Below are 22,947 nucleotides of genomic sequence, written 5' to 3' on the forward strand. Positions count from 1 at the left end.
GCTTGCATCGTGGCAACTCGTCCTCGCGCCAAAGTAGCTCTACGAATATTCTTGCGAGTTTAAAATTAGGGCAAATGGCCCGCCTTCTCGGGAGCGCTGCACCACCGCCCTCTTGGCGGCACGGCTCTTCTCTAGGGCAAGAAGAGACGTCCACGCCACTGTGTCTGGCTCGAATGGCATCGTCTGGATCAGCTCCTCGGCCTCGCCCAATCGCCCGTTGCGCGCGAGCACATCCAGCATCGAGTAGAAATGCTCCACCCGGGGATCCTCCAGGCCGTGATCCGCGATCATCGACACCAGGCAGCTCCTCGCGTTGGCCACGACCCCGACGTGATTGCAAGCGGCAAGCACGCCCACGAATGTGGCTTGATCAGGCCGGACGCCCTCCACCACCATCGCGCCAAAGAGCTCCAGAGCCTCGCGGCTATGGCCGTTGTGGGCATAGCCCTGGATCATCGCGTTCCATCGCACGGGGTCTTCGTCCTGGGATGAGTCGAAAAGGGTTCTTGCTCGATTGAGATTGCCTTGACGGGAGTAACCCACGATCATCGACGTCCACGATACCACATCCGGCTGTGGCATCGTCTCGAATAAGAAGCGCGCTTGATCTAGATGACCGAGCTCCACAAATCCATCGATCATCGTGTTCCAGGAAGAGGAGCTGCGATCCGCCATTGCATGGAACAAGAGCTGTGCCTCCTCCATCCTCCCGCTGCGCACATATGACGCGATCATCCCATTCCACGCCACAACATCGCGCTCGGGCATCCGATCGAAGAAATCTCTCGCGGAGTCAGGGCGTCCAGCACGAGCCAAGGCCGCGATTACGGCAGTCCAGGACACCACATTCCTTACCGGCATGCGATCAAACAGTGCCACTGCTTGATCTTCAATACCAATCTCAGAGTAAGCGGTGATCATCGCGTTCCAGGCCGCAAGATCCCTCGCTGGCATCGTGTCAAACACTTGCCTCGTCTGTGCCATGTCCCCGGCCTTGGCATTTGCGACCAGAAGCGCTGTCCAAGCCCCGGGATTGTGCTCCGGCATTCGATCGAAGAGATATTTTGCTTCCTCTAGTTTCCCGCGATGTGCGTAGATGGCGATCATTGCGCTCCACGAAACCAAGTTCCTTGATTGCATTCCATCAAAGATCTTCCTGGCGCTGGAAAGATCCCCTTGCCGGGCATAGCCGCAAAGCATCACGGTCCACGCCACGAGATTCAATTCAGGCATTTTCTCGATGATGTTTCCGGCATTGTAGAGATCTCCACTCTCGCAATAGGCCTGAAGAATCACCGTCCATGCCATGATGTCTCGATACGCCATTCCGTCAAAGAGATCCCTCGCAAGACCAAGATGCCCTCTTTGGGCATACGCGAGGATCATTGTCGTGATCGCGACGATGTCGAGCTCTGGCATGCGATCAAACAGGGTCTTGGCGCGATCGAGATCTCCGGAAAGGATGTGGCCCCTGATAATGGCATTCCACGAGACGATGCTTGGACTAGGCGAGTTTTCGAGCAAGCGTTCGGCCAAGAGAAGTTCCCCATTCGCAGCAAGCATTGCAACCTCAATGTTCCTGGTGTAATCATTCGGCTCCTTGATGCGATCGATCACATCCCGCGCGGCATCGATGCTGCCGCATTTGCCAAACATCTCGGCCGCGAGATTGAGGAGGTAAACATCCTCGCTATAGATCGAGGAAGAGATAAGCGCGGAGTGGATTTGCCTGGCTCTTGTCAGGTTTCTAGCAACTGTGCAAGATCGCAAGAGCTCGACGACCTCAGTTCGTGGAAGATGGTCCAGACGGAGCTCCATTCTTCCTAGATCATCAAAAGAACTCACAGTCATGGCCTTGAGAGAGGGATCGAAGTGGTCCATGCTGGGGAATCCGGCTCGAAAGGCATTGCTCCCAAGAGATCTTCCACGGCTTTGGCCTGGCCGGCTCGCGAGAAGGAATCGAGCACGCAAGTGTAGTGCTCCTTTATGGGAAGAATGTAGTGATCGCTTCTCATGGAGAGGAAGTAGTGGCAAGCCTCGCGCACAAGCCCGGCATGGCTACAGCCGCTAAGTATGTTTGCAAAGGTTTGTTCTCGCAGTTCTAGACCTTGGAGATGCATCCACCGATAAAGCTCCAGCGATTCTTTCCCTTGCTTGTTCTTGGCGAGAGCTTGAACCATCGTGGTCCAGGAAACCACATCTCTCTTGGGCATTCTCTCGAAGATGGTTCTTGCAATCTCGAGCTTTCCAGCGTCTGCAAAAGCTTGGAGCATGCAAGTCCAGGAGACGACGTCCTTGCCTGGGCTCGCGTCGAAGATGGATTTTGCTTCCTGGAGATGCCCGTTTTGGGCATACGAGACCGTAACCATGGTCCATGACAATGGGCTTTTCAGTGAGAACCTCTCCAGCAATGCGGCGGCCTCGGCCATATACCCGTGCTGGGCATATGCCAAAACCAGCGCCGAGCATGATGCTTCGTCCCATTGTGGCATCGTGTAGAAAACGTCCACTGCTTCTGCAAGATGCCCGTTTCGGGCGTAAGCGAGCAGCATGGCGGTGAATGCGAGCTTGTCTAGCTGCAAGGAGCTCCCAAACAGCTTTCTACACTTTTCAAGATCGCCACTCTCGGCATAGGCGTTCATCATCGTCGTGATCGAATTTAAATCGAGCTCTGGCATCGTTTCTAGAAGTGCCTCAGCTTCACTGAGCTTATGGTGTTGGGAGTAGCCCGAGAGCATGCTGTTGAATGACACGAGATTGTATTCCGGCATTAAGAGCATGATGTTCTTCGCAAGTCCTACTTGCCCTCTTGAGGCAAATCCTTCAAGGATGAGGTTCCAGGAGACGATGTTTTTTTGGGCCATCAAATCAAACCATGCTTTGGCTTGGTTGATTTCCAGGCCAGCGAAAGCTTTGAGTATTGTGTTACAAGTAACCACGTCTATCTCTACCATGCCATTGGCAAATTCCAGCGCTTTGTCCAGATGACCAGTTTGGGTATATGCGGATACTAACGCATTCAAAGCCACGACGTTGTGCTCCGGCATTCCATCAAACACCTGCTTTGCCTGCTCGACTCGATTATTGCGGGCATATCCAGCCACCATACTGCCCCACGAAAAGATACTCCGGCACGGCATGCGCTCAAACACGTCCTCGGCATCACCCAAATGCCCACATCGAATGATCGCCGCCAGGAAGATGTTCCAGGAGTGCTGGTTTGGTTCCTCGATGCTGCCGAAGACCGCTCTCGCGCGATCGAGGCAGCCAATCCGCCCATACATCTCCACGAGAAGATTGGAGAGGTAGACATTCTTCCCGTGAGTGCTGCTTCCAGCGATCTGGGAATGGAGCCAGTCTCCTCGGTGGGCATCGCAGCACTCCCTCAATTGGCGCGCGAGAGCTTCACATTGCATAGGATAGAAAGAAGAAAAGTGGATTCGCTTTGATTGTGGAAACTATACAGTGAAAGGAAGGATCACTATCCCTCCGTTCTTTCAAGTCTGGGATCTGTGATTTAAAAGGGAATAGCGTTTGAGACACGAGGATACACCACTCTCATCGGATGCCCGATCATCCTGCGCCCCTTGATGCGGCGAAAGGGATACATGATCGCTCCCACGGGCCACTCCACCGCCGCCGCGATCGCGAATGCCACAAATCCAAGCGTCGGCCCAATTACCTTGACATGGCATGGATTCTGCCGAGTGCCACACTCCACACAAGTCGGGATCCTGTGCCTGCGAGTCGTCACAGCTGGGGTAGTCGTCACTGTCGCCATACTTCCTTTCCGAGAAATTGAGAAGAAGAAACACAGATTTTTTCTGTTCGCTTGGAGCTCGATATGTTTGTCTGTCTTCCACTTCGAGCCGTTGTTTTATACTCCGTGGGATGCCACCACGTGTAGCAATTGCGGAGCACCAGTTGCTAGCTCGAGACAGGGCCACCTGTCTCAGCTGCCACTACTTGGAATCGCAGCCGTCCACATGCCAACTTGATGGGATGCTCGAAGTTTGAAATGTGTTTGGAATGCGCCCCTAAGTCGCATTCCATCTCTGTTGTAATAGAAGTGGGTTTAGACAGGTCTAATTAACGTTATTTATCACAAACTTTATACATATAATAAGCAATAGGAAGATCAAGACAAATAAAACTGGATTATCCATTGTAAAATGTGATTTGGAAATATTGCAAATAAATAATATCTCTAAAGGCTTGTCATGGTGTAAGATATAGCTAAATACCTCTTTCCTTTCTTCCAGCTCCAGATTTACAGCAGCTCCTCTCTTCAACTTAAGCACTTCCTGTTAGCTGCTCTTTTAGATTTCTTATAAATCACGTATATATGCTAATTAGTAGTACTATCATCCTTGTGATGAGAAATCCACTCTAATGTAGTCTCATCGGCTGATCATGGGCTAATAAATGGGCAATGCATTGCCAGGGCTGCCATGACAGCAAATGGGAGATTTTGTGAGAAAGGAGCTTAGTGTGAACTAGAGCTAGATTTGCTAGCATAAATTTCTTTGTGCAGTGTAGGGATTTGCTATGTTTAAAAATTATTATCTTGCACATGCATGTTCACATATATATTCTCTAAAACATGTAATGCCACGTAGGATGGGCAATAGAACATGTACTACTACTATGCTAAGTTAACTTTTGCATATATTAATTCATAATAGTTGTCAATGGTTGAAATGTTGTCTTTAGTAGTACTGGAAGTCAATGGCCTTATGACTTGAGTTTCAAACTTGAATCATAGATATTTAATTTCACTTATACCTTTCATTAATAACACATAGTAGGATATCTTAGTGTTGTTCATGCTTTGGTTTCCTGGATATACAAGATAAGCTTAATTTGATAAATTTAAATATGAATCAAGGAGTATTATAGTTTGAAGTTAGTGCAAGCTCTTCTATAATTATCTCAAAGAAAGTATCATAGGTTTAGACAATTTCTTAGCTTAATAAGCCATTATAGACTTTCTATTCATTTTGTCCAAACACATTCTCTTTTTTCCTACACTTATTCATATTTCATTCCTGTTTCAGTATCATTGACACTTAAGAATAACAATGTCAGATTTTAACTCCCCATTTCACTTAGAAAGGCCTGAAATTTCAACAGATAGAGACGGTACACCAATGCATTTTGGCCTAAAACTCTAGACCAAAGGATAAACTCATTGGTTTTGGTGGCTTGTTTTGAATGTTGGTTTGCCATAATATTCTTTAATCTCGTAAATTTCAGCTTGGCATATCTAGCAAGTTTTTCAGATTATATAAAATTAACTAAAGATGGTACTTTTTTTTGTTGTTTACAATTTATTATGCTTCCCTGCAAATTCACACCCTTCTGAACAAAAGTTGAAAGTCGCAACTCTCCCAAAAGCTTGCTTTCTTGACACCTTACCCTTTAGGTAAAGTCTAGTGAGAGCAAATTAGACCAGCAAATGTTAATTAACATATGATGTGATTCCCCTAGTTAATCAATAGAGTTAGACCTAAAACCCCTTTGATATTAATGTTATGATCTAGTGCAAAAAAATAAAAATCTAGTCACCATAGACTATGCTACACCACACCACTAACTAATTTCTCTTATAAATAATGAAAGCTTGAAACAATTTATCATACCTGTGCAATTGCTGAGCTGTAGCTACTTTAAGGAGTGAGATCAAGGTGAAGATAATACTTTTGCTTCACATGAATGGAGATTATGGGTAGTTTGCATAATCTCAGACCTTCAAGATGCATCCATCTAGTGATTCGTTCCCTTCTTTGTTTTTGGCGAGAGCTTGAATTATTGTGGTCCAGGAAACCACATCCCTGTTGGGCATTCTCTCGAAGATGGTTCTTCCAACCTCGAGCTTTCCAGCATCTGCAAAAGCCTAGAACATACAAGTCCAGGGGACAACACCGGGTTACGTCGAAGCTTCCTGGATTTGGGCATACGAGACCTCCACGACAATGGGAACCTCTCCAGCAATGCCTAATACCGTGCTGGGCATATGCCAAGACCAGCGCCAAGACCACGTCCACTTCCTCTGCAAGATGCCATTTCGGAGCAGCATGGTGGTGAATGCGAGCTTGTCTAGCCGCAAGGAGCTCTCAAACAGCTTTCTACACTTTTCAAGATCGCCACTCTCGGCATAGGCCTTCATCATCGTCGTGATCGAATTTAAATCAAGCTCCGGCATCTTTTCCAGAAGTGCCAAACTATGCTCTCAATGCCGGAACACAATCTCGTGTCATTCAACAGCATGCTTTCGCGCTGAGGCGCTTGGTTGATTTCCAGGCCAGAGAAAGATTTCAGTATTGTGTTACGTTGTGATGATCAGTTCGGGTATATGCGGGTACTAAACACCTGCTTTGCCTGCTCGACTCGATTATTGCGGGCATATCCAGCCACCATACTACTCCACGAAAAGATACTCCGGCACGGCATGCGCTCAAAACACGTCCTCGGCATCACCCAAATGCCCACATCGAATGATCACGCCAGGGAGATGTTCCAGGAGTGCTGGTTTGGCTCCTCGATGCTGCCGAAGACCGCTCTCGAGCGATCGAGGCACCCAATCCGCCCATACATCTCAACGAGAAGATTAGACATTCTTCCCGTGAGTACTGCTTCCAGCGATCTGGGAATGGAGCCAGTCTCCTCGACGGGCATCGGAGCACTCCACAATAGGCATAGGAAAGAAAGAACACTTTGCTTTGATTGTGGAAACTCTACAGTAAAAGAAAGGATCACTCCTCCATGAGGACATCCCTCCATTCTTTCTGCCCACCCGGAAAGTGGAGCGTGGGAGATCTATGATTTAGAAGGGAATGGCGCTTGAGACACGAGGATACACCACTCTCATCGGATGCCCGATCATCCTGCGGCCCTTGATACGGCGAAACGGGTACATGATCGCTCCCACGGGCCACTCCACCGCCGCCGCAATTGCGAATGCCACAAATCCCAGCGTCGGCCCGATTACCTTGACATGGCATGGATTCTGCCGAGTGCCGCACTGCACGCACGATGGGATCCTGTGCCTGCGAGTGCGAGTCGTCGCTACTGGAGTAGCGACGTGAGTAGTCCCCAATCCTCTCGCCATTCTTCCTTTGATCAATGCTCTAGAAATAAGAAATGCATCCACTTCGCACTTTGTCTGCTTTTTTGAGCTGCTCTTTTGTACCGTGAGATGGCACCACGTGTAGCAATTGGCGAACGCCAGTTGTTAGCTGGAAAGAGTGCCACCTGTATCTCATGCCACTGCTCTGAATCGCAGCCGTCCACATGCCAACTTCGATCGGATGCTCGAATTTGTCCAAGTCGCAGACACCAGAGTGTAGTCTTTCTTCTCAACGGCATGGCCATCCCATCATTTAGAGTAGGAGTATATATTCTTGGATTTGGAAGAGTTTTTCATAGCAAAAGATCAACCAAATTGTTCATGGAACTATAGCTTAAACTAGACACACAAAAATCAACATTAAATGAAAAATCACAACCATTAGATTAAAGAATATTTTAGATACTTTAAATATGCGTTACAAGAGAGAGTCACTCATTCTCTACTCTTCTCAACATCAATAGGTGAGTAGAAGAGTTGATTGACAGAGAGGAGAATGTTTTTGCTTTATTCTTGCATCTTCTTGCAAGATAGTGATCGTAAGCTTGTTTTATCTCTTTGCTTCATGTTCTTGCATTATAAAAAAGAAATATAGAGTGTTCTGAGAATTCAATTGTTTAAAAAGTATCTTATGGAAAAGCAACAAATCTAGATGGCTTTAGCCATGAAAGTATTTTACTTTACTTTATAATTTTTATCATTTTTAAATGTTAAACAGAATTAATTCCCATTCAAACAATTATTAAGCCACTTTAAAAGCTAGTTTCAAGAAGCCAATAAATCCAAATAAAAAAATACCTTGTTCCTTATTTTGTTTGATGGATTTAATGGTGACACTGTGCTTCCAAAAAATTCAATGTCTTTAGAATTGATCTGGAAAAAGGCTTTAGAATATAAAAGAAGACAACAAAACAACTATAACTCACTCACGCGAGTTCTTGTTTTTTAAGCTCAAATACTTCCACTAGTATATGTAATGCTCTGGGTGTATGTTGCAATGCATCATCAAATACCATACAACTAAAAACCTCTACCCATTCTTGTAGTCTATGCAATATAAATTATGGATATACCAATCCTTTGGATTTAGTTCCTTTTTTATCTCTAAGTTTTCTAAAACTTTCTTGTGATATTAAATAACTCAATTCCATAAGAGTTTATTCCTCTAGAATGACATATATAAGAATTAAAAAACCAAAGATAATTTGAATTGAATTCACAAAAAAAGGCATTATCACATTTGTTGTTTTGCCAAACTTGGTTCAAAACTTAAATGAATTTGTCAATTCAGCTTATTAAATAAGCCTTTTTTACAGTCTCAACATAAGTAAATTTATCGTTAGCTTCATATTAAAAATTAATGTGTAATTAGGCTATGAATTTACTAAAGGTTTCAATTTGCAGAATACTACATGCAATAATATCAAATAAGAAAAACTTATGTCTAGGTTGGCAAAATAAAGTAATATTGAATACTTTCCAAGAGATTGTTGCATAGATGCTAAATCAATTAAGTCTCAAAGTCTATTTGATAACAGACACTTTCATCCCTACTCCAATATTGCACATTCTTCATACCTTATGTTTTGCTCAATTTTTCATAGTATGAGTTCCAAAACAATACTTCAATAACCTCTACATTCTTCTCACATTTTTCTCTACACAAAAACCTTTAAAATTCTATATAATCTCTTTTTACAAATGTGTGAACTAGCATCAATCTTATACAACAACCTTAATATTAGTCATTTTATAAATAAATACCATATATGAAAGTTTAAAAGATATTCTAATAAGTTTATTTAGGCCCTAGCTAGCTAAATGCTACTAGAGGCAATAACATAACTGAAATGCTATTTTTTATTTACTAGTAAATTAACAGAATTAATAAAAATGTAATAATAATAATAGTACAAATAATGAAATGTAGAAATGTAGAAATGTCTTAATTATTATGAATATAGAAAATTAGAGTTAAATAAATTTCTATATTATATTTTTCTCTATTGCTTATATCTTATACTCATTATAAGATTGTCAGATATTTTATTACTTTGTTATATAATACTATAGATTTTAGATTGTGAGTGCATGGAATATAGAAAGAGAATATAGAAAATGTGCATATTAATTAACTCAAAAACCTTAGTTTATATATAAGAGCAAGTGGTCCGGATTGAAACCAATCTAACGGCTACTAAAATCCCATTACACTAATATTAATATACAATATTATAGCCATACACTTAGACCTCACATCATCCCCTTCTCTCGGAATGATGGAAAACTATTAAAGGATTTGGAAGAATGTCAGAAGGAAGTGTCGGTGGATTTGTAATTAGTATTAGTTGTTTTGAATCCCTTTGTACAAAGTGTTTCAACTGTTGCATATGCACAATTTCTAGAGGATTGGCTTGTTGGATGCTATGCCAAACCTTATAAACTTGTGGTCCAACTTGCCGCAATAGCTGATACGGTCCTTTCCACTAAGCAAGAAACTCCTTAGATAAACCATATATCTTAAGATGGGAAAAAAAGATTAACACCAAGTCATCCTCTTGGACGATGATGAGAGAATTCATATAAACCAAATGATGTATAAAAAACAATCTTAAAAATATCTTTTTCCACCATCGGTATTTGCTAGTACTTAGAAGCAAGATCCAGCTTCGTGAACTAACGACTTCTCCCTAGACAATCCAAAAGATTAGTAATGTAAGGAAGAGGGTACATATCCAAAATTGTCACGTCATTTAATAAACGATAGTCGATATAAAAATAAATATTCCCATCAAATTTTATTACAAGATGAGGTTCATATACCCAAGGACTCTGCAACTTTTGAATAACACCCTTCTCCAACATCTCTTTGAAGTTTGCATGTAAAATCTTGATTTCTTTGGGTGACCGACGACAAATAAAAACTTTGATTGGACAAGCATCCCCAGCTGGAATAGGATAACATATGGCAATTTTGGCCCTAGATGATAGGTCAAAGTCAAAGAGATCAAAATACTCTCTCATGAGCAAGTCAATCGATGCAACACAAAGACTGTCAGGGGGATTGGAAAAAGAGAAGAACAGAATAAGACAAAAACATAGAAGGAAATAATGGGGGAACAAAAATAATGGAAGCAAAGGTAAAAGTAAAGGGATGAAGAGGCATGGAAGTGAGAAGAATGGATGAAATATAAGAAAGTATGAGACAATGGGGAAGACATTTCAAAATCCAACTTGGCATGATTGTGCTACAATTAATCCATACCAAAGATGATGTCAAAAGTTTGACTTAGCATCACTTGCAATGACTACAACCTAAATTCGATATCACCTACACACACAATTAGGTTCATATTATCCTGTGCATATGCATGTGTACAGCCATTGCCATAAAGAATGAAAACTAGCTCTGCCGCACGATGCAAGTGTAGATGGCAATGTGTGGTAACAAGTCGAGCAATAGAAGATAAATTTGAATATGTATCAATCAATACGGAGAGAATAATAAAAAACCTTTTATTATAAAAATGAGCTTGGAAAGTAAATACTGAATGAATTAGTGTCGAGTGACCCCTTGATGATACTCACAAAAGAAAGATTGAGGGGTCACTAATTTATTAGCGTAAGGTCCCTCCATTACTTGCGCGACTCCTCATTTCTTGGATGCATCTCAGTGTTCAGACCTTCCACTGTAGCAACACCAATAGGACGTTGTTGATGCTAAAATCTCCACTCAGGAAATGGTGGCTGCTAATCTAAAAAACGCCAACAACACTGATAAGTGTGACTAACTGCATCATACACTTAGCAATGACCATCACGGCCATGACCATGTCTTTGTCCTTGGACTCGAGCAACAGTAGCATCAACCTCTATTGAAACAAGACCATCACCTATAGAAAGTGGAGTTAAAGAACATGTAATGAGAAGTGACTTGATGAAAGCAACAAAACCATCGAGCTCACTCTTTGGAGATCAATTATCATCTCCTCCTTTGAAGCAATGAGCAGTAGGCCTTGATTGCATCCAGAAGTACTAGAGATAGTCTGCAAAAGCAAGTTTGACACCAATTATTTTGGCAACACAAAAGAAAAAGAAGAAAAATAAACTCAAGTTTCAAAATTTATAGAGATCCATACAATCCAAATCAAGATCAATCCTCCACGAACTTAATGCTGCTTTCAGCACCTCCAAGCTCTGCTGAAAAACGTAGCCACGGTATGCGACAATTGTTTGCTTGAAAATCTGAAGATGTCAATCGAAGCATGCAAGCAAAAACATGAAGAAGTGCCGGTGGACAACAAAGGAGATGAACTGAGCGAGGCCAAGAACACATATAAAGACTGAATGTAAGCATGTGAGGCCTTGCGTGGTTTTTTCCTCTGTGCGTGGCTTCATGTGCAAAGAGTTTGGTGTGGTAAGGTGTGTTGTGGAGCAGCCAGAAGCCCAGGGTGAATATAAGTACGTGAGGCCTTTGTGAGGTTTTACCACCGCCTGAGGACTCCTGTGCATGGGCCCCGGGTGAGAGTCATTTGCGAAAGTGTCCTGCATGAAACTGGTGCCCTGAGGCTTCTGGCCGTGTTGCCCCATGAAGAGCATTTTTTATTTAATTTGTGTAGAGTGTGGTTTATTTTTGCATATTGAGTGTATCGATATCTTTTAGTTAGCAGATTATATTGAAGAACTGAAGACTACCTACAGTTAAGTGCATGCAGCAACAGATCATATAAAAAATGAATGCAGAGAATAACAAATCGGGATTTCTAGGAAGTTCGTGCGTGTTGTTAGTAATAATAATAATAATCATAAAAACCCAGTTAGAAGATTGTCTGAAAATTATGCATGGATTGCTGCTGGCTCACTTTCTATATATATCAAAGAGATTTTTTTTTTAACAATAAACATCTAAGCTGCTGCAGTTAAGCTGTGACATTGTAAAGTTTAAAAAGGAAAAGAATTAGAAAAAGAAAAAACAGAAAACACGAGCTTTTCCGTTAAGTAATAACAAATCGGGATTTCTAGGGTATGCGTGTGGCGCTAAGGTTTGTGTGGTGTGTGTCATTTCTCAACAATCTCATGGAGTGGAAAACGTTTTTCAGGGATCCCACTTTCTGGTGGGACAACAGGTTCAAGAAGAAAAACAAGTTCTTCTCAGAGTCCTACCCGGATTTCAAACATGTTTCTACCGGAGAGAGCCTGTGGATTGCCAACAGGAAAACACCAACCTGGGTCTCTGCAAAACTCGAGTCGCTCGCTGACCCAGCTGTAGGTAAGGCCACCACGGCCCGCTACAAATCTCCACATACCCCGGTGAGTTTAGGGAGGCTGATACACCGCGTGAGAGACTCAGCTGAGAGCAGATCCCTTTCTTTGGGAAAACAAGCCCATGAAGCTGTGCTCAAGAGTGATGAGCACAAAAGCAACATCTACTTGTTGACGGGATTGATCGATATGTACTGCAAGTGTGGCGAGCTTGAGGAGGCTCGCAAGATTTTCGACTCCATGGGAACCCGGAGTGTTGTGTCCTACAACGCGATCATCCAGGGCTGCGGGTCGAACGGGCAAGCTGAACTTGCTCTGGAGTACTACTCTGCCCTGAGAGCTTGTACCACCATTCAACCCAACGATCGGACACATGTCGCGGTGATCAGCGCCTGCTCCAGACTTGCTACCGAATCCAGCGAGAAGAGGGAGAGAGCTCTACGCATCGGGATGGAGATCCATTCAATGCTGAGCAAGGAGAAGAAACAGCTAGATCTGTTCGTGGCGACTTGCCTGGTAGACTTGTACTGCAAGTGTGGCGAGCTTGAGGAGGCTCGCAAGATTTTCCACTCCATGGGAACCCGGAGTGTTGTGTCCTACAACGCGATCATCCAGGGCTGCGGGTCGAACGGGCAAGCTGAACTTGCTCTGGAGTACTACTCTGCCCTGAGAGCTTGTACCACCATTCAACCCAACGATCGGACTCATGTCGCGGTGATCAGCGCCTGCTCCACACTTGCTACCGAATCCAGCGAGAAGAGGGAGAGAGCTCTACGCATCGGGATGGAGATCCATTCAATGCTGAGTAAGGAGAAGAAACAGCTAGATCTGTTCATGGCGAATTGCCTGGTAGACATGTACTGCAAGTGTGGCGAGCTTGAGGAGGCTCGCAAGATTTTCGACTCCATGGGAGCTCGGAGTGTTGTGTCCTACACCGCGATCATCCAGGGCTGCAACACGAATGGGCGAGCTGAACTTGCTCTGGAGTACTACTCTGCCCTGAGAGCTGATAACACCATTCAAGCTGATGCTTGCACCTACACCTGCGTCCTTGCTGCTTGCGGGAGTGTGATGGCGATCAAGCTCGGGAGGGAGATTCACCAGCTGGTGAAGCATAAAGGGCTGCTGAAAAACAATCCAGTTCTGGGCTCCAGCCTGGTGAGCTTCTACGGCAAATGCGGCGATGTTGATTCTGCTCAGGAAGCGTTTGACGAGTGCCGAGCTCGGGACAACACGGGTCTCTGGAACTCTCTCATACAGGCTTACACTCTCCAGGGCCGATCGATCGAGGCCTTGGAGCGTTTCTATTCCATGACTCAGGAGGAGGGCTGTAAAGCTGACGATGTGAGTTTTGTCTCGGTGTTGAACGCTTGCAGCCATGGTGGTCTGGTCGGGAAAGGAAGGCAGCTTCTGGATGAAATGCCCAAGCAGTATGGAGTCAGGCCACGTCTGGAGCATTATGTGTGCCTGATCGATATGCTCGGGCGAGCTAACCTCCTCGACGAAGCTGTGAGAGTTCTCAGAGCCATGCCTTTTGAACCGGATGCAGTGGTTTGGACGTCCCTGCTCGGAGCCTGCCGGAAGTGGAAGAATTACACGATCGGCAAACTCGCGTTTGAGCGTCTTGTGGAGATGGATCCCAAGAGCGGCACGCCCTACGCATTGATGGCCAATATATTTGGAAACCTGGGGATGCTCAGTGAAATGGCCGCTGTTGTGGAGAGAATGAGAGGTGAAGGCAGCTTCAGGGAGCCCGGGAGAAGCTGGTGGACGGATGTTAGCTCAGGAAAAGTGCATTCTTTTTCTGTCGGGGATAGGAGTCACTCACAGAGCGACGAGATTGCGGCCAAGCTCAAGCAATTGTTGCTGAGAATGAAAGAGGAGGGGTACGCGAGCGATGTGATCAACGTTCTAAAAGACATACCCGAGGAAGAGAAAGAGGATCACCTGTGCGGCCACAGTGAGAAGCTTGCGCTGGGGTGTGCTCTGGTGAACTCGCACCAGAAGGAGACCATCAGAATTGTGAAAAATCTCCGAGTTTGTGACGGTTGCCATGCGGCCACTGCTCTCATCTCTAAGCTGGAAAAAAGGCTAATCATCTGCAAAGATGCCAGTCGGGTTCATGTGTTCCAGGATGGCAGATGTTCCTGTGACAACTACTTTTGAAAACACGTCAGTGCTCTTTCTTGCAGTTATCCCTGGTTTTAAACCCTCCGTGAGTCAAGCAGAAACATGGGCCGCTGAGTGAGCATGCCTCGTCAAAGTACCGCCGTCAACCTGAACTTCACGGAGAAAAAATTAACATTTAAAAGTTAAAACTATGCAAAAGGAGGATGACACCGGGAGCAAGGTGATGGCGGCTTGTGGCATGACCAACTTTGGGTTTGTGCTCCTAGAGCACGTTGAAGACGTGTGGAGGCTGGTGACGACGGCATTTGTTTCTTGCGACGTACTCACCAGTTCCTCGGCGACGTCTTCCTTCCAGATTTTTTGAGCTTGTCGTGAGTGGTGACCTGCTTGCTCTCTCCTGTGATGACTTCTTCCAGCCTCTGGTGCCCAACCTCAAGGCTCTCTTGTGGATGGAGCTAGCCCTACACAGTGTGTGTGTGTGTGTATCAACCAGCAGATGCACAAATCGTTGAGAATTAGCAACAAGTGTGTATCATAGGCTTAGTACGTAGTGTACTAGTGTACATGTACACGTGTTTCAGCTAAATATAATGGGCCAAATACACCGAAGAAGTGTGTATAAGAAGAGTAGAAACAAATTTAGAAATGTAAATTAAGAAGTGCAAAAGAAATGAAAATAAAAATTGTCCATCCTCATCAGTTTGCTGAAATTAAGTTACCTCTTTGCAAGAAAAATTCAAATTAGGGCTTTTTAGGGCAAAATTGTGAATCAAGATTTGGGATCTTGCTTGATTAGCCCTCTAAGTGTAATCCAGGAACTCCTTGTCCAAGATAATAGGGTCCAAGGGAGAGCAGTGATTTTTCGTGTTCGATTTCAGCCTTCAGCTGGTTGAGAACAGAAAGGAACTGCCATGGTTTTGGGAATAGTGCCTTGGAACAAAACTAACATAATAAACGTGCCGCTGCACATAGTTGCCCCCTAAACACAAGCTTGTGACACTCCTTGAGCTCCTCTTCATTCCACAAGCAAGGCTCAGGCACCATATAATGCTAGCATGTTTACGAACGAACAGCAGGAAGGTCACAACGGCTGGACGATGGAGAGGGTCTGGTCCCTGCTGCTGGAACTTTTAGAGCCCATGAAACAAGCTGGATACGTCCCCGACACGAGGGAAGTTTACTTGGAGCAGCAGGGTGGCACAAGCGAGGATCTGTAGCAAACATCGTAACCGTCTCTCGTCTTGAAAAAGCTCTTATCGACCGAATCAGGACCCGCAATCAGCAGCATGTCGCCGCGGCTCTCCCCCGCATTCCTGTCGCGACGAGGAAGCTAACTTTAGGAAGAGCCCTAAAGAAATGTATCGATACCAGTCAGTGTTTGGGCGAGCTCTTCCCAACTCCCAAAAGCTCGAGGATTAATTGCTATTGCGCGCTCTAGCTAGGGAGGAGTGAATTCGTGCCGGGCGGCTGGAAGAGTCGCGGCGCAGCGGCCGCATTGGCGGAGGCCTTCATTCCTCGCAGGCAGTGATGCTGAGGAAGAAAAGTGGATTAAGAATAGTCTGCTTTGATTCTGGAAACTGTACAGTAAAAGAAAGGATCACTCCTCCATGAGAGATCCCTCCATTCTTTCAAGTCTGAGATCTATGATTTAGAAGGGAATGGCGCTTGAGACACGAGGATACACCACTCTCATCGGATGCCCGATCATCCTGCGCCCCTTGATACGGCGAAACGGGTACATGATCGCTCCCACGGGCCACTCCACCGCCGCTGCAATTGCGAATGCCACAAATCCTAGCGTCGGCCCGATTACCTTGACATGGCATGGATTCTGCCGAGTCCCGCACTGCACGCACGACGGGATCCTGTGCCTGCGAGTGCGAGTCGTCGCTGCTGGAGTAGCGACGTGAGTAGTCCCCAATGCTCTCGCCATTCTTCCTTTGATCAATGCACTGGAAATTGAGAAGAGGAAACACAAGCTTTTTTCGCTTCGCACTAGAAATTCTGTCTAGTTCCCATTCGAGCTGTTCTTTTATACTCCTTGAGATGGCACCAGCGAGCGCCACCTGCTTAGCTCAAAACAGTGCCACCTGGCTTAGCCGTCACTACTTTGAATCGCAGTCGTCCACATGGCAAATCTGATCGGACGCTCGAAATTTGAAAATGCTTTAGTGGAAAAAGCCCTAAGTGGCAAACTAGGGCTTGGGAGCTTGGGCATGGACGATCAAGCTAGCGCGGTATGTAAAGAGGCCATTCCATGTCTAGGTCTGAAGATCTCGTTGTGAAGATAGAGGAGGAGTATATTTTGTTGGATTTGGAGGAGGTCTTTCACGGCGGAGCGATCCCGACCAATTGTCCATACACTCTTTCGGTATCCTCCCCGATTTTTTGGATTTGTCTCTAACAGGAGCGAACGAATTTCTTGTTTAACAGGGTCTGGACACGCTTAATCCCATTCTTACTTTGGGCAATGGACTGAAGCTTGTTCGTCTCTCTTTCTTTTCCCGTAGAACTTATTTGAAGCTTTCAGATCGGAGAGTACGAGGACACTGTCGGGTCCTGCATTGTTTTCTCTGAATCTGGTAAGGGCCTCCATTTCCATCTCACTGACGTTTCCGAAACTTTCGATTTCTTCCAGATGAGCCAACCGAAACAATCCGCGACCCGGTTTTCCCCCTGGACATCGTCGATCCAACAAAGCAACCGATCCAAAAAGTAGTCAAGAGGGTTTGCTCGCTGCAGAAGAAGCTTAAGTTTCGCGTCATGAGTGACAAGGACCAACCTCTCACTGGTAAGTTCTCGCAATTCCATCTTTTACAGCTCCCTCTCTTTCTCTCTCGCGATCACAGGAGCAACAGCGACGCAATGATCTTACCCGCGACGATTGTGATGGTATAAAAAAATAGGAGCCATTGGAGGTTCTTTAACTCCCGCAGGTCCTCAAAGTCAGCGAGATCACTCATTTAAACAAAATATTTTAGCAAATATTTACTGCCCCAAGGTACCATCGTACTTTGTAAGTTGTAGTGCTTTTAAGCTGCTCGCCCCAGAGATTGTGAAGACCTCGCCTTGTAGTCATGAATGGATGAATCCAGAGCTCTTTTCTCCATCACTTTTAGCTTTTAGACGAAAAGAAGAGAACTGCTGTGCCTAGTGGGTCACTTGATTTGGGCTGGTGGTGGTGACAAACAGCAAGCGCAAAAACTCGAGTGGCATCCATCCCTCAAGCTTCTTTTCTAGGGGGCAACTTCCATCTCTCTCTTGGAAGGAAAAGCCGGCTAGAGTTCATGCATGAACATGAACGGGAAAATATTCGCCCAAAAATCAAAAAGAAAAACAAATCTCTGACGTGCGCATGGATTAAATTTGTCAAAATAATGCAACGCATGCTGATGGTGTGTGTGTAAGTGTGCGTGCATCAAAATCAAGGGTGGCATGGCATGGCCCCTCCGTACGCCCAAATTGCACCCCAAGGCACACAGTATATTGTGACCACCCCTGCCGCCCTCAGTGTGTGGTGCCAACTGTAAGGCAGTAAAGGCGGCCACTGCCACGGTTGTACGGCCCCGCGCCTCATCAAGGCGCCGAACCAAGCCGACCATACCCGGACGCCCACGTCACCACCGCGGTCGCACGGCAACCGCACCACGTCACGGACGCGGCCTGACGCGGTCACGCACGTCCCTGACCGCGGTAGGGTTAAGCTATGAAGGATATCTTTTTTTTTCTGATCTCTGCCACGCAGAGAAAGAATTCCATAGCCCAATGCTATCCAGCGAACAGAAAAGGGGAAAGCGAGAAATCCCTGTATCGCGACTAATCAGCTCTTTCGATCTCGATCAATCAAGCAAAGCTCGGGATGAATTGGGCAATTGCTTTCCTTGACTTGGAAAATCGCAGGGCGGGGCAGGGCAGAGTGTTTTTTTGCTGCTCCTGGGCTGTGCATCGGATTGGATCGCAACATCTCGGATGTGCGAGACGTCCATCCTCTTGCAGGGGAGGAGGAGGGCACAGCGCACAGGCCATTACTGATTCTTCCACCCGCAACTTGCCCATCTCGGCATTTCATTTCACCTCTCTCGCTCAGACACGACGACACGAGGCCACAATCATGCTCTGCGCGACGGCGATCGCCGATGAATCGATCGGAGATCATCACGGACTTTGCTTTAGCTAAAACAGGGGATTGCGAGCGATTTCCTCTTATAATCTCCAGAAATCTAGAGGGCTGGGATCTTGATTTCCAGTAGGATCTTGGATCCCGCCAACGACAACAAGACGCGCAGATCGGCGCAGAGAAAGAGCCAAAAGATCGAAAGAAAACAGAGCCAATTTCAAACACCAAGCGCAGGGGAAAACAGGGGAGAGGCAGGCATTGCCCATCAATTCCATGGCAGCAAGGCAAAGCAAGCAACCAACCCATGCCACCACCATCTCCATCTCTCTCCAGCTCCAATTCAATGAGACTCGGACGACCAAAACCAGGCAGACAAGGAACCGACCCTCACTGAGCACACTCCAGTGATGGAGATGGAGACCGATTCCACCCTCGACAAATTCAAGAGCGCTCGGATCTCGTCTCCCCGCTGCTTTGGCCTCTAAAAAGCGATTGATATTAGTATAGAGAGATCATGGTACTCTCTCGCTCGCTCTCTCTCTCTCTCTCTCTCTCTCCTCTCGCTAAAAAGGAAGGAAGACATCACAAGAAAAAGAGAAAACCTTGCGCTCTTGACCTTGCTGCTGCTGCTGGAATTCGAAACTTACCTTGGTGAATCTCTATCAAAACTTCCAGAACCTTTGAAACAGTGATGTGATCGTGTTGACGCGAATCCTCTCGCTGTTCTTCTCGGTGTGTTGCTCTACAGTGCTCGAATTGTAGTTAGCGTTGCCACAGGAGTAGTGAGGCCCGACGATCTCATCCAAATCGCTCACCACAGAGGAGATCTGTGAGGCACTCCTTTCCTGTGCTTGCTGCTGCTGCTACTGCCACTACTCCCGCCAATGTTGGCCAGGAACTTGGCCGCGGTCGTCGATCGATGGCTCCTAAACTTCTTCATGGGCGGATTGGGATTCACAAACATCGACGTTCGCGCCGCCGCGGACTCGCCGAAATCGCACGAGATGCTGTCCTCTTCGTCGTCGCCCGAGGATCCCGAGGATGTGGGCGACGAGGAATTGGCGTCCTCGAGCACGGAATTGGGCGACATCTCCTCGTCGCTGTCGGATTTGAGGCTCTCGGCGGGCGAGAGCACGAAGAAGTCATCGGGCTGGGCGTTGCTGGCGCCCTGGCGTGGGGCGAGGCTGGAGAGATCCTTTCCCCTGCGGACCACCGCATCCACCTGGAGAGAGACACACAAGAATCCAAGGTCAATTCTCTGGAATTTATGGATCCGAGTGCTCCAAATCGACCGATCGGTTACCTTGCAGGCCAGCGAGCAGTAGCGATAGGCGTCTTGCAAGCTCCTCTCGCACGTCTCGCAGGAATTCCCAAAGCCCCGGGAAGGCCGCGGTTGTGGGCGCTGATTTAGAAACACGACTCGCGCGCTGTTAATGATATAAGTCTGCATCGCACAGAGGAATGTGTAACGGTCGGTGGAAGCAACAAAGGAAAACCAAAAAAAATCGAGAAGAGGAGAAGAGTGGTGGAATTCCTCCTTGAATTTCACCACTCTCGACGGCGAGAAAGAAACATTCCAAACAGAGCTTTTGCGATGATCGACTGGAATGTTACCTGGACGAGCGCGCAATCCACGAATTTTTGGATGTCTTGGAGGCGGATGACATCGTGGTAGACATATCTCCTCACCTGCGCCACCGATCGAGAGAGGGGCGTGTCAATTTCGCTCCAATTGGCAAGAAATGGGAGAGGGGCAATTCACCAACTCGGCGAGAGATCGCCCAATTGGTGGTTCTGGAATTGCGAATTCCTGTCGCTGGATGGGATCTTACCTGGAGGAGGCGGTGGGATTGATGCGCGGGGAGGCAATGCTGGCAGATGCCATAGCTGCAATCCACGCAAAAGACATTGCGCTCGTTCTTCTTGATGGTCGAGTGAGATGGGCAGGCCACGAAGAACTTCTCCGTGAGCAATGCCTCCAACCACGCTGGCCTCTGAGGCATCGCGCCAAGCTTCAGGCTATAGCCCACCTGGCAAGAACAACAAAGAAAGAAAAAAAAAAGAAGAGGAAATCGATCAAAACTCGCCAGGGAAAGAATTTGATGCATGGATTGGAAGGTTGCTGCGTATGGATCAAGAGAGAGAGAGAGAGAGGGGCATGGATTGGAGCTGAAAAGACTGAATTTCCCCTTTGTTCTCGTTACCTAGGCCGGAATTTTTCTTGCGCGCGCTCGCTCGCTTCTCGCGAGAGATTTTCCTCGACTGGGACAACACAATGTGGCACGAGGCAAGAGAGAAGAGAGGATCAAGAATGGAGAGATGATGCGAGAAATGTGCGTTCTAGAGTTGCGAAGCAGGGGCAAATTCGCGGCAGATCGAGCACCGCGCCCCTCGTTCGGCTCGGAATTGGAGGGCTCGGCGTTGAGAATCACGCACCATAGGCACAGCTACAAGAAGATCCTCCTCCAAGAATTCCTCCTCACAAAACTCTCTGGAGAGCACAGCCGCCGATGGAAGTAAATGGTCTCATCCGCCATAGCCAACCCTCGCGGGCAGTGCATATAGAAAGCGAGGGAAGGCCCTGCCACATCGTGGCCGTTGCTACCACCAATCGGACGGTGGGCAGCAGTAAAACCCTCCTGCCCGCACCGTCGGATTCAGCCATTTACTCGACGGGTCCCCGTTGCCGGGATGGACGCGCCAGATGCGCCGCCCAGGGCAATCCAACGGCGGCATTCCATGCCAAGTGGAGCCCCGCGGCCGTGGCAACTTGGGGGCGAATTTCGGTCCGTCGATATCGCCCAGATCCAACCGTCAGAAACAACTCGCATGCAAGGTTTGTACCGCGCGGGAAATGGCGCGCTCCCCCCTGGGCTTGTAAAATATGCTAGATACGTACATTTATCAATGTATGGGTTTTAAATTCCCCTTGTCGTGGCCGCTCTCCCCCCCAGGGCATCTCTCCTCGCATATCCCGACGTAATATTCGCAGAATAGTTCCCTCTCAAGCACAAGAACCCAAAAGTATGGCCTTTTTAGATAGATCTCGCGAACTATGTAAAATATTCTGGCAAACACCACACCACAAGTGCCGCTCCCAAGGTTCGAGCCCGGTGTCTCGCCCATGGAACACAAAATCTGACTAAAGAGATAACCTTGTCGGGGCGATAATCGTCCTTTATATCTTTCACCCCGCCACCCCGGATAGAAAAAAGAGTAACATAGTTTCACAGACAGGGTCACATGCGTGGCCCAAGCTCTAGATTCCGGGTCGCGGTAAATATTCTATAAACCCAAAACACGACCATCTTTTTCTGCCGCTGCGCTTGTTTATCCCGTTGAGTAATGTTATGGTACTAGCCGCATGTGGGGTGTCACCATCGAGAGAGAGAAAACTGGCCTCTTGGGTGACAGCGAGGTCTCGGTCCATCGCGGTTTCGTTCAAACGCGGGATATTCCAGGAAATTAGGGTTTGCGGGTTTGACCGAGAAAGAAGACCGGCTTTTTTGTTTACCGTCAAGAAGAGGGTCCAATCCAATCCAGCAGAATGGAATTCTTAGATTGCCCTTCTTAGAGTGGTCTTTCTGGGTTATTACCCGTATAAAGTTTTGGATTGAGAGATAAATCACAAGCTTCCAGGAGTTGATCTTCTTTGAATTTAGACTTCGCAAGTGCAAGCAAGTCCAAGCAAAGCTACAGTGGGATGGGTTGCCAAAACTTGGGATGTTTGTATGTTTTCCTGTTCCTGGAACTGACAAAAATGGGGAGCGCAATCAAGATTTTTGCTTGTACGCGTATTCTCTCAATCATACAACCCCAAACACCATACCAGTAGGAAGAATGCCAGCAACAACCGCAACATACCCGTCAGAGCGCTTTGAATGTTATGCAGGTTTGCCCCGGCCGTATGGATAGGCAGGTAGAGAGATGTTTTTGGAAGTATATACCAACAATCTCCATCGCCCTAACTACCACCAAATACATGTATATAATATGCACTCGCCACCTTTCTTGTGTATGAATTGGAAGGAAAGGTGGCACCAGCGCTATGGAACATGGGAGAGTGGTGTCAACTTTGCAGCTGCAGCTTCTGCTGCTGCCAGGAGGCCCCATTTCATCCATCAACTTTTGCGCTCAGGGGTTTTAGGGCGTTTTCGTTCTCGGCAGCAAGCAACGAGAATGCCGCTGCTGGAGGAATGAATGTGTCTTGTGAAATTTGTGGTGCTAGACAAGGATAGATTGGAAATTTTAAGAGCATGGAAAATGATAGGGGCATTATTTACCACAGGCAGAGTGTGGCCATTTATTG

General features: G+C 46.6%; 8 protein-coding genes across 9 annotated transcripts; 2 read left to right on the forward strand and 6 right to left on the reverse strand.

Moving 5' to 3' along the window:
- Positions 1-39: 39 nt before the first annotated feature.
- LOC112342856 (pentatricopeptide repeat-containing protein At1g62260, mitochondrial-like) lies at positions 40-1,851 on the reverse strand. Its single transcript, XM_024665372.1, has one exon. It carries the CDS (start codon positions 1,849-1,851, stop codon positions 40-42), a length of 1,812 nt encoding a protein of 603 aa, XP_024521140.1.
- On the reverse strand, positions 1,848-3,416 carry LOC112342857 (pentatricopeptide repeat-containing protein At4g02750-like). The gene has a single exon (XM_024665373.1). It carries the CDS (start codon positions 3,414-3,416, stop codon positions 1,848-1,850), a length of 1,569 nt encoding a protein of 522 aa, XP_024521141.1.
- On the reverse strand, positions 3,415-3,845 carry LOC9632396. Its single transcript, XM_002991587.2, has one exon. The coding sequence runs from the start codon at positions 3,779-3,781 to the stop codon at positions 3,518-3,520; it is 264 nt and encodes an 87-aa protein (XP_002991633.1). The 5' UTR covers positions 3,782-3,845; the 3' UTR covers positions 3,415-3,517.
- A 2,856-nt stretch (positions 3,846-6,701) lies between these two features.
- Positions 6,702-7,149, reverse strand: LOC9632397. Its single transcript, XM_002991588.2, has one exon. It carries the CDS (start codon positions 7,109-7,111, stop codon positions 6,827-6,829), a length of 285 nt encoding a protein of 94 aa, XP_002991634.1. The 5' UTR covers positions 7,112-7,149; the 3' UTR covers positions 6,702-6,826.
- On the reverse strand, positions 6,702-16,522 carry LOC9632398. Its single transcript, XM_002991589.2, has 2 exons — positions 16,161-16,522; positions 6,702-6,817 (listed from the first exon to the last, which is right to left on the reverse strand). The coding sequence occupies exon 1, from the start codon at positions 16,452-16,454 to the stop codon at positions 16,170-16,172; it is 285 nt and encodes a 94-aa protein (XP_002991635.1). The 5' UTR covers positions 16,455-16,522; the 3' UTR covers positions 6,702-6,817; positions 16,161-16,169.
- On the forward strand, positions 12,155-14,557 carry LOC112342858 (pentatricopeptide repeat-containing protein At4g02750-like). Its single transcript, XM_024665374.1, has 3 exons — positions 12,155-12,582; positions 13,396-13,549; positions 13,667-14,557. Exons 1-3 carry the CDS (start codon positions 12,155-12,157, stop codon positions 14,555-14,557), a joined length of 1,473 nt encoding a protein of 490 aa, XP_024521142.1.
- Positions 16,523-16,650: 128 nt separating the features above from the next.
- On the forward strand, positions 16,651-17,633 carry LOC9632399. Its single transcript, XM_024665375.1, has 6 exons — positions 16,651-16,758; positions 16,809-16,892; positions 16,955-17,005; positions 17,052-17,103; positions 17,160-17,312; positions 17,371-17,633. The coding sequence occupies exons 1-6, from the start codon at positions 16,651-16,653 to the stop codon at positions 17,388-17,390; spliced, it is 468 nt and encodes a 155-aa protein (XP_024521143.1). The 3' UTR covers positions 17,391-17,633.
- A 1,202-nt stretch (positions 17,634-18,835) lies between these two features.
- LOC9631923 lies at positions 18,836-21,249 on the reverse strand. 2 transcript variants are annotated; one of them, XM_024665401.1, is made up of 5 exons: positions 21,075-21,249; positions 20,471-20,668; positions 20,253-20,327; positions 19,942-20,082; positions 18,836-19,860 (listed from the first exon to the last, which is right to left on the reverse strand). In XM_024665401.1, exons 1-5 carry the CDS (start codon positions 21,075-21,077, stop codon positions 19,450-19,452), a joined length of 828 nt encoding a protein of 275 aa, XP_024521169.1. In that variant the 5' UTR covers positions 21,078-21,249; the 3' UTR covers positions 18,836-19,449. The 2 variants fall into 2 exon arrangements, with proteins under 2 accessions (XP_024521169.1, XP_024521170.1); XM_024665402.1 differs by having other exon boundaries at positions 20,843-21,249.
- Positions 21,250-22,947: the final 1,698 nt, after the last annotated feature.

This window comes from Selaginella moellendorffii, unplaced genomic scaffold, assembly GCF_000143415.4.
Source record: "Selaginella moellendorffii unplaced genomic scaffold, v1.0 SELMOscaffold_121, whole genome shotgun sequence".
In the NCBI taxonomy this organism is placed as follows: domain Eukaryota; kingdom Viridiplantae; phylum Streptophyta; class Lycopodiopsida; order Selaginellales; family Selaginellaceae; genus Selaginella; species Selaginella moellendorffii.

Bases quoted from the DNA above. Each gene is read 5' to 3' on its own strand.
- LOC112342856 (XM_024665372.1), bottom strand. From the start codon at position 1,851: ATGACTGTGAGTTCTTTTGATGATCTAGGAAGAATGGAGCTCCGTCTG.
- LOC112342857 (XM_024665373.1), bottom strand. From the start codon at position 3,416: ATGCAATGTGAAGCTCTCGCGCGCCAATTGAGGGAGTGCTGCGATGCC.
- LOC9632396 (XM_002991587.2), bottom strand. From the start codon at position 3,781: ATGGCGACAGTGACGACTACCCCAGCTGTGACGACTCGCAGGCACAGG.
- LOC9632397 (XM_002991588.2), bottom strand. From the start codon at position 7,111: ATGGCGAGAGGATTGGGGACTACTCACGTCGCTACTCCAGTAGCGACG.
- LOC112342858 (XM_024665374.1), top strand. From the start codon at position 12,155: ATGCGTGTGGCGCTAAGGTTTGTGTGGTGTGTGTCATTTCTCAACAAT. The intron at 12,583-13,395 runs GTACTGCAAGTG...CTCTGCCCTGAG, and splicing joins TTGACGGGATTGATCGATAT to AGCTGATAACACCATTCAAG. The intron at 13,550-13,666 runs GTGAGCTTCTAC...TACACTCTCCAG, and splicing joins CAGTTCTGGGCTCCAGCCTG to GGCCGATCGATCGAGGCCTT.
- LOC9632398 (XM_002991589.2), bottom strand. From the start codon at position 16,454: ATGGCGAGAGCATTGGGGACTACTCACGTCGCTACTCCAGCAGCGACG.
- LOC9632399 (XM_024665375.1), top strand. From the start codon at position 16,651: ATGGCAAATCTGATCGGACGCTCGAAATTTGAAAATGCTTTAGTGGAA. The intron at 16,893-16,954 runs GTATCCTCCCCG...CTTGTTTAACAG, and splicing joins ATTGTCCATACACTCTTTCG to GGTCTGGACACGCTTAATCC. The intron at 17,104-17,159 runs GTAAGGGCCTCC...GATTTCTTCCAG, and splicing joins CATTGTTTTCTCTGAATCTG to ATGAGCCAACCGAAACAATC.
- LOC9631923 (XM_024665401.1), bottom strand. The intron at 20,328-20,470 runs GTAAGATCCCAT...TCGGTGGCGCAG, and splicing joins AATCCCACCGCCTCCTCCAG to GTGAGGAGATATGTCTACCA. The intron at 19,861-19,941 runs GTAACCGATCGG...GTCTCTCTCCAG, and splicing joins ACTGCTCGCTGGCCTGCAAG to GTGGATGCGGTGGTCCGCAG.